This window comes from Electrophorus electricus, chromosome 1, assembly GCF_013358815.1.
Source record: "Electrophorus electricus isolate fEleEle1 chromosome 1, fEleEle1.pri, whole genome shotgun sequence".
Lineage (NCBI taxonomy): Eukaryota > Metazoa > Chordata > Actinopteri > Gymnotiformes > Gymnotidae > Electrophorus > Electrophorus electricus.
In genome coordinates, this window is record NC_049535.1 from 10,892,213 (window position 1) to 10,902,500 (window position 10,288).

At 43.0% G+C, this 10,288-nt stretch overlaps 1 protein-coding gene across 1 annotated transcript; it reads left to right on the forward strand.

The window, feature by feature from the left end:
- Positions 1-1,278: 1,278 nt before the first annotated feature.
- Positions 1,279-5,524, forward strand: gbx2 (gastrulation brain homeobox 2). Its single transcript, XM_027004628.2, has 2 exons — positions 1,279-2,895; positions 4,247-5,524. The coding sequence occupies exons 1-2, from the start codon at positions 2,409-2,411 to the stop codon at positions 4,762-4,764; spliced, it is 1,005 nt and encodes a 334-aa protein (XP_026860429.1). The 5' UTR covers positions 1,279-2,408; the 3' UTR covers positions 4,765-5,524.
- Positions 5,525-10,288: the final 4,764 nt, after the last annotated feature.

The following is a 10,288-nucleotide window of genomic DNA, read 5'->3' on the forward strand; positions in this document are numbered from 1 at the left end:
TTCATCTGTATTACCTTTTCCACATGCCATCTTACATGTCTGTGCCTGATGTTTGCATTCAGAGAGACGATTTGAGTTTCATTTCATCACATCTTATCGCATGTAGTAATATTATCAGATGTAATATCAGATATAGTGATATTTTCAGATGTAGTAATATCAGATTTAGTGATATCATGTAGTAATATTATCAGATGCACTGATATTATCAGATGTAGTGACATCACATGTAGTAATATTATCTGATGCAGTAATATCACATGCAGTGATATTATCAAATGTAGTAATATCAGATGTAGTGATATCAGATGTACAGATATTATAAGATGTAGTAATATCAGATGTAGTGATATTATCAGATGTATTGATATCACATGTAGTAATATTATCAGACATAGTAATATTCAGAAATTATGGCAAAGCAGCTCCTATGAGTCAATGCCGCAACCGTCCATAAACCGCATGTCTGTCAGTGATTATTAGGTTTCACGGTACGTCTGTATAAAACAGCCTTGTCTTGTAGATCTCATACTTCACAATACTCAGCAGGGATTTTCTTTTATGTTCAGTTTTGCATTTTAAACCATCAGATGTATGTGTACGTACCTACATGGACTTTTTGACCAAATTTGCAGCTGTGAAGTAGGAAGGAATAAACCAACAGTGCAGAAGTGCATTATATTATAATCATAAACATACACTCACAACCCCATTTATTACAAATGTGTATTTATTAAATCACCTTTAGGTGTCTGCCTGTTGCCATGGCCGCACTATGTTAGCCTTCCTCCAGCCTGTCATCATCGCTGGTGTTAACTGTATACTTTTGCTGGCTCGGCCCTACAGTGACATGCACACATATCAAAAGTCTACATGTGAAAACTCTGACACACTCCTGCAAGCATAGCGCTGTGACCATCAGCAGCCCTGCAGTGTTGAGCAGGGGTCACGACCTGAGTCATATCTGGTCAACTGTAGGCCTGTCATCAGAAACTAGGAAGGGGCGGTGGGAGAGAAGGATGATGGACAAACAGTGCAAATCTATCAAATGCACCTATAGAACAGGTATCCCGAATAAAGACTGAGTGGAGGTACAAGGTAGACGTTAATGACCCAGTAGTAGCTGAGTGTGTCTGTGGCATACAATCATGCCAGTTCTCTGCCTGCTCCGTGCATGGCAGTGTTTGCATCACTTTTCCAAAAACACCAAATACACCAGAGAACGCAGAGGCGTGTAAATGTGAGGCAGGCAGAGGCCACTATTGACCCTGTGCGAGTCCTGCCGATATTAGCACGCGCCATGAGAGACGTTCAGAGCGCCTGGTTCAGAATGACACACTGTCATACAGGCAGTCTTTAAAAACTTCTGTTTGCATTAAAATTGTTAAGTAATGCTTTATTAAAATGCGTGGCAGCTGTATGCTTGCTAGATTTATATAAGGGGAAATTATATCTGACCGCAAAAAGAATGAACTGTTCCAACAACTATGTGTGCAAAAGATTTTATATTAAGCTTGTTCTCACTCAATGGAAAATCTCACACTATAGTAGACGATGTTCATATACATGAGCACATTTAGATTTGAACAGCAATAAAAAAAACAAATGTCACTGAAAAACAAAACATTTGTTATGAATTCAGATTCACAAAAACACAAAAGAGAAGAGGTGAATACATTCATCGCAGGTTTAAACGCACGTGTAAAGCCACTGTAGCATTAAGCTTGTAAGTCTGAGTAACAGATTGCATGGGCTTGTCTGATTGTTTTGCGCTGACAGTTTAAGTAAGTTTGGGCGCGTTGGAGACAGACACAGAGGCTCGCTCGCCCGCGCGACGGGCCAGCTCCACGCGAACGTGCGGACAGCGACCAATAAGAACGGCAGAGCCGCCGTGGGGGTGGTCCTCGTGCCGTGTCCAGGCGCTTAAACGCAGGGAGCGGAATTCAAACCAACACTTCAGTAGCTGGTCACACATGATGCGATGACCAGGAGTTCATGGCGCTTTGAAGACGAGCGACTGAAAGTTCCCCGAGGCTGAAGGAACGCGCAGAGGGAAAGAGCGTGCGCGCGGCAGACGGGAGGGAGCACGCGACCTACTCGGTATGACATTTTTTTTTGTGTGCGGTCGTACTTTCAGACGCGCTGAACACGGAATTACCGACGTTGCATTAGTTTTCCGTTTCTCACATGCTGATCCTAGAACGGAAAACCCCGAATGCCGACGATCATAAGAACAAATGCAATGGTTTAAACATCCGGAAAACAGTTTATCCCGGGATTACCCAAATCAGAATATCAGACGCTTGTTTGTGACACTGTTCATACCGGCACCTGCGACGTTCATAGGAGAATCCTCCCGGTAACTGTACTGGTTCTCTCGTGACTCCTCTCCGTAGATATAAGAGCTTATGAGTGCAGCTTTTAGTTCGTCTTTCATGATGATGCAGCGTCCGGTGGGAAGTACCACTGCCTTCAGCATCGACTCGCTCATCGGTGGGCCACCGCAACCGAGTCCGGGCCATTTCGTGTACACGGGGTACCCCATGTTCATGCCCTACCGGTCGGTGGTGTTGCCGCCGCCCCCTCCGCCTCCGCCTGCTCTACCCCCGTCCGCGCACCCGCACCACCAGATCCCCGGGTTACCGGGCGGCTTCTGCTCCAGCCTGGCGCAGGGCATGGCTCTCACGTCCTCGCTCATGGCCACTCTCCCGGGAGGGTTCTCCACCTCGCCACAGCACCAGGAAACTGCCAGGAAGTTCGGATCTCAGTCTCTTCACGCGGTCTTCGAGAAATCTCAGGATATTCGTTTGGACGGAGACGACGGGAAAAGTTTTCTAACGAAGGATTCCACGGCATTGCTTCCGTTCCACGACGAAACCGCGCAGGCGACTACAGGTTAGAAAACGGACTGTTACTTACTAACCATTAAACTCCCTCCCTTTGTTTAAACAGAAACTCAAACTGAATCGAATAATGACGTTTTTCACGATGTTTTTATCTGGCAGCATAGCACAGGCTGTCAGACAGTGTGACACTGTTCATACTCACGTTTGAATTGTCAGTGTTTTGTAAGAAAGCACTTGGAGACAGAGTATCTGACATTCTCAACTTTTTTTTCCTTCACTCGTGAACGTTACTCAAATTGGTATTCTGGCTTCTATTCGTACTGAAAAATTCGTACTTGCTCCATATATTTTTTAATTGAATAATTGTATTTTTCCAGCTTAATTTTGTTATAGGCCGTACATTCGAATAGATATTTTATTAATTTCTTTATTGTATAACTTGATGAGGGGAACATTTCGGATAGGAATAATGATTTAAGTGTTAAAAGTGTTAGGTGGGAATAAATCAAATTCTCGATTAGGATCCATTTCTTTCATATAAAGAAACGAGACAGTACACCAAAGACAAAAGAGGGAGACTGTCTTCGAAAATGTCACTCGATGTTTTATGACAAAATAACGAAGTGAAAGCCTGAGGAAATACAACGTTACGGTTGTGGCTCAGAGCCCCACAGTGGCACGAAACTCACTTATCAAGTGTATTAAGGCCCTCAGCAAGCGTCTCCGGAATGGCGCCTGGAGGCCAAGCGCTTCAAACGACTAAATTAGCCCATTTTAATTGAGGGATTGAGAAACAGGCCGTTGTGTTTAAATGTATGTGAATCCGTAAGCGAAATTCAATGTCACCTCGATCATTTAGACGCGTGCGAAGAGCGGGAAAAATGGGACCCAACACTGACCACCACATTACCGGAACGCGCCATAAGAGACTCGCAAGCGAATGGGGCAGGACTGTAAAACACCCCTTAAATAACAACAACAACAACAACAACAGCAACAATAATAATAACAATAATAATAATAATAATAATAATTATTATTATTATTATTATTATTATTATTATTATTATTATTATTATTATTATTATTTGTACTAAAACTATAAACTTTTTACACTCAGATAACACTAGGGCCTTTTTTTTTTTTTTTTTGAGAACACGTCATTTTTTGATTTATGCGAAGTATTTTTGGAAGCTTTCCAAAAGGAACGCCATGCGTAATTGCGCGTAAAACTGGCCACAATAAACAGAGTATGTTGCTGTGGATCGTTACCGATGTCCCCGGGGCTTGAAGCAGTGAACGACTAAGCGTATTCTCACGTCCATCGCTACATTTGTTGACTTTTTTGAAAGCCAGCTTTCAAGACTAAGTGATCTGATGTCGATTCTTTTTCTCCGCAGTGCGAAGTCACAGCAAAGACGATTCAAAAGAGGACGAGTGCAACAGAAAGGACGAGAGCTTCTCCATGGACAGCGACTTAGACTACAGCTCCGACGACAACGTCACCGGTAACGCGCTGTGTCAGAAAGACGACGGAGACGCCAACGCAGGACTCGAGGAGGGCGCCCACGGTGGGAACGGCTCTGGCAATACCACATCGACCGGTAAAAACCGGAGACGGAGGACGGCTTTTACGAGCGAACAACTTTTGGAACTAGAGAAGGAATTCCACTGTAAGAAATACCTTTCTCTCACAGAACGGTCGCAGATAGCCCACGCCTTAAAGCTCAGCGAGGTACAGGTCAAAATTTGGTTTCAGAACCGGAGAGCCAAGTGGAAACGGGTCAAGGCAGGGAACGTAAACACCAAAGCCGGCGAACCTTCCAGAAACCCCAAAATTGTGGTACCCATTCCGGTGCATGTCAGTCGGTTTGCAATACGGAGCCAACACCAACAGTTAGAACAAGCGAGACCTTGATACATTTGTCTTTAAAGTTGGACCAAATACTAAATGAGTTAACATAAATTAATCATTTTAGAGATGAAACTAAAATCCACATATTAGATATGAATTTGAGGTTGAGGTGGATATCTCCGCTTGCCCTTGAGGAGTAAAGGAAATTCGAAGCAAGCGACGGCTTGCGCGTTGCTTATAGGCCTGGCCCAGCTTCTGATGACTCGAGGTTCTGGTAACTGGGAAAAGAAACTGGTAAACCGAACCCTCTTAGAACAAAAGACCTAAGGAGCACATAGAGAGAGAGAGAGAGAGAGAGAGAGAGAGAGAGAGCAAGAGCGAGTGAGAGTTGTTGCGGACCAAATTACGAACAAATCACAAACCAGAGACAGACTGTTCTCACGATTTAGCGGCACATTTCAGAGTTAAGAATAAGTTACATTTGAATCTGTACTGGTCTGTTGGCCGCCGTGAGGTTTCTAGGATCCCGCGTGCGTTTCTTTTAAAGCTCGAGCCTCCAGACTCACTGTCACACTTACACTGAAAGTGAAACTCAACGGCGTCCCCTCAACACTGTAGCCTGCGCCATTAAACCCGTGTTCTTTATTTGTTGTTATTAAGATCCATTCATTTTCGGTTTCTTTAATTTAAAAAATTCCTGACTTCATGGGGCACGTTGCTAATTTATTTGATATTGTGCTAAAAAAAAGTTGCGAACCGTTGATGACTATTTTGATTTAAAATTATTGTGTGGATTAAAGGTGGACCATAAGCAACTATGAAATATTTGTCCGAATTTTTTTATTGCAATATAAACAACCACCTCATAAGACCCATTATTTCATTTACGGTGATTGTATATTTCCACTAGTTTGTTTGTGTTTGGGGGAGTGGGGAGTGTTGGGGGACGTCAAGGAAAATATCAGATTACAGGTTAAAATACCTTTGCTATGTATTTTTTTATTTAGCATCCCTTGGCGCACTCAGGTTCCAGAGGTTGTGATTTCAGTAACAACAATATTGCATTTAATTTTCCACTCGTCTCATGCACGAAAATTCCTTTTTATTATTCATAACTATTTGCCCCAAGTACAGCACAAATCATGTCAACACGTGTAAGGTTCGATATATGCTCAGGGAATTTTTGGAGATTAATCCGCAGTTGGAGAATAATCCTGAGTTGTCACAGGGGGGTGTGATTCGCCAGTGGAGTTGAACGGGGCACAGGGTCATGCCGCGTGAGCGACAGTGATATAGCTTGTGTGAAACGTCAGCGCGTGGGTGTTTGTCAGCCTTGATCGCGTGCAGCTCGTCGTGAATCTCTTTAGACTCGAGGCTTCAATAGCAGTGCAGTAATGAACCTCGTCATTCGTACAAAACATTACTAATTAATAATTACACGGAACGCGATCGTTACCTAATTAATTCAATATGCGATAGTCCACAGTATTTTTATTTTTATTGTCATAGTTTTGTTATTCCAGTGTTCTACGTTTAAATGTAAGATGCCACATTTTGTGCTTTAGGTTTCGCTTAAAATAAACTGAAAAATGGAATGAACATTTTTTTTGTCATTCACAAACTAATTCTAATTATCAGTTACCTATGAAAAAAACTTGTAAAACTATTTTAGTCTGTTATCGATATGACTGAACACCAGGTCAATGCTGGATGACGCTCATGGCTTTTAGTGAAGTGCTCCGCTGCTACAAAGATTTACAACAGTTGCTCGCAAGTGAATGCTTAAATCTGGATAGAGTTTGGACATTTTCGTAAAAGATTTTGCTACAAGAAAATATTGTATTTGTGGTAATCTATTGCTCGCGTGCACTATCCCTTAGGGCGCTCGTGCTGCACAAAGCACAACACGGAAAAACATAAATATCCAAATTACGCCGAGTATATTATACAATTACACAGAAAAAGATTTGCTAAAGTATATGTTAAAATAACATATAAACACCCAAAAATATTACGGTAAAATTAGCAAAATCAAAAAGACCTAATATACAAGTGTGAAATTTTTTAGTGATTTACACATTTGCTTTATACATATGTTAATAAATTCAAACATCGAACTAAAGAGATGAACAAATTTATGGGGCAGAATAACTATGCGTCCAAACATCAGTGAGGTCCTACAGTACCTCATCTGAAACACACACACACGGACAAAACAGCAATGTCTGAAACTGAAAAACGTACCAAATTAAGTAAACGTGAAATACGAAAAAGGCGCATTTACGCAAGAAAGACGTTACAAGAGAAAATCAGAGGCGCGGGAGGGGGAGGCAGCGCGCGAGAGAGGCAGTGAGAGATCTGACAATTGCCTTAACTCTAATGAATTTTTTTGCAAATTGTAATCAAGGCAGCCGTCGTGGCTGACAGATAAATGGGGCCCGGGGGGACAGACTGGGGCCGCAGCTTTTCACTCCAGCGTGTCCCTCCCGCACTAAATTAACAGCAACTTGTCTAAGCTTCAGATTAACCCCCAATGATTAATTCTGATGGAGAACAAGCTCTAAGACTCGTGCTACCTAATAGGCACTGGCTGGAGAACCAATAAGCCGTCTGGGACCAGACCGCGCGCGCGCGCGCACACACACACACACACACACACACACACACACACACACACACACACACGTATACCAGCAAGTGACCCAATCTGTATTAACGGCCAAAATACACACGGCACCAACGGAAAAGGCAATTCATCGGGGAATTAAATAACTTTAATTAATGAAATGAAGACCACAAATTGGTCACCAATCAAAGACTGTCATCTATTGGGAAATCTTTTATCACAGAGTTCAAGTACATCTGATAAATACCTTTAAATAGGGCTTTTGGAGTGATTATACCTTTCTAGTCTATAACATTCTCTCAAGAGGACAGACAAGGAATTCTATATTAATTTACTTGATAAAAATGCTGCATTGTTCAACATTATATTAGAATAAGTTTGTCCTAATTTTCATTTATAGATATGAGATTTAGAGGCACAATTCTCCTTAAGGACCTTTCATCATAAACAAACCACAATTATGTGCTTAAAATGTTAGCAAAATTGCTGATTTACTCTCATTACCTGCCACTTTATTAAATAGAAGTACATTTACACATATTGACACTTACATAATTTAAATGCTTGACTATTCACAGTTGCCATTGCCCTAAGATACATTTTGAATGATCAAACATCCAGTTACTATTGATGAATTGTGTGTGTGTGTGTGTGTGTGTGTGTGTGTGTGTGAACCGTCAGAGGAGGCTTGGGCAGCTCCTGTTCCCTCTGTGCAATTATCATCACACCATGATGGGTCCCCTCACGCCTCATTTCAGAGCTTCTCTAGCATTCCTGATGCCATTAGCATGAATGTGTGTGTGTGGTCGTGAGAGACTCACCGTCTGATAGATGAGCACACAGCTCTGTTACGCACTGAACCAGTGCTTGGCTGTGATGTACTCCGTTACGTTGGGAAGTGAATGTGATTTACGATGAGAAGGATCAAATCAGATCAGGACAAGATGCTCCCGGCTGGCAGCCCATGCAATAGACACCCACAGACACCCCGTCCATCACAGACTACAGACACCCACAGACACCCCTTCCATCACAGACTACAGACACCCACAGACACCCCGTCCATCACAGACTACAGATGCCCCGTCCATCAGACTACAGACACCACAGACGCCCCGTCCATCACAGACTACAGACACCAGACGCCCCGTCCATCAGACTACAGACAGCAACAGACACCCCGTCCATCACAGATGACTACAGACCCACAGATAAACAAACACAGACCACTCTTCCATCATGCCACTGGGCATTCTGAATACTCAAGAGCTCAGTTCAAACACAGATTTTCTTCTGGGCCCTTCATGAGGGGCAGTTCATCTTCAAAAAGTGTTTAGAGCTCTCCACCCATCTCCCTGAACATGCCATTTGGGAAATGATTAACACCCAAACACCATTACACCCCGGCGTCTCCCACTCACAAACATCTCTTCCTCCAGCGCACGACACACACACACACACACACACACACACACACACACACACACACACACACACACACACACACAATATCCCGTTTCCTCTCAGTCCACAGCTCCTTGTCTAATCTCTTTAATTACATCTGCCTTGCTGTGCTGCTGAGACCCCTTTTGTGCTGTGGGTCAGGGGGCTTTTGTGGGGGACGGGCCCAGTCCCTCGCAGTCTTCCCCAGCCGCTTTGTGGACCCGCCGCTCTCTTCCTGGGAGAGAGGACGAGGAAAGGATTAGAGGGGCATTATCCCATTAATGCTTCCAGAGAATCCCCAGGGACACGGCTCGGACACCTTCATCTGCGGCAGGATGGGGAGCCGGCATCCCATGACCCTCCCGCTGTCTCTCACACACACACGCGCGCGGTTTGTGTCCTGTGGCCTGGTTCAGAACACTGCCGGGCCTGTGGACCCGACCAGGATCAGCAGATGAAGACACGACAGAGCAAGGTGTGTCATTTTGTACTGAAAAAACATCACAGTGTCACGTAAGATCTTTACTGTGCCGTTACTCACACCAACATCTCAGCTGAAATACTAAAATAAATAAACATAACACATTTAAATGTAAAAATATCATGCATATACATTTCAATTATGAGAACAACCAGAACAGGGTATTATATTAAGAAGTATTTTTTTTTTATTGAAAGGTGACACATTACAGTATAAGACTCTGCATCAGGTATAATTTGTCAACACAGAACTGTACAGCTGACACAAAGTCAATATTATAATAATTATAATAAGATAAACAACAACAATAATCATAATCATAATGTTGAAGATAATCGTGATGCCAATGCACTGCAAAAGAGCAAATACAAAACCCAAGTAGTGTGAGAGCCCTGCCCCTTTCAGATTAGCATATTCATTCATAAATAATTATTCAGGCCTCTCAGGTTTGGATGCATCATGGATACTGTCAACAAAATGAGGTAACAAAAACAAAAACAAGTAAACAAAAGCAACATGATACTGTGTGTTTCTGACATTTTTACAGCTATGTACACAAAACTGGTGTGAAAGCAAGGATGCATGTAGGCAGCTTGTAACTGGCATATGAATGCCCCAATCACCTGCTCCTCCCACCTACAAAGGGGGCGGGATCTCCTTTGGTAGCTGTCATGGTATTGGTCGTATAGGTGGTGCTGTGGCACCTTCCTTCGTTCCGGGTTCAATAACAGGACTGACGGATGTTCTAAAACAAATGGACCACTACTTAAACGTGTTACTCCAGGAAGTAAATTCCAGTGCTAGAAGACCAAGGGGAGGCGGGACAAGCGCCAGTCAAGCTGAGGGTCAGAGAAAGATGCCAGCTTGAGCCCTAAAATGACAAACTCCGTTTTCACTCGCATCACCAGTCAGTCCAGAGTCAGTTATGACAAACATTTACACGATGAACATTTACATCTGTTCATGCAAAAAGATAAAAACAAAAAACAAAGGTTTTCGCTCAGGTTTCGAGGTGGACGCTATAGTGTGGGGTTTTT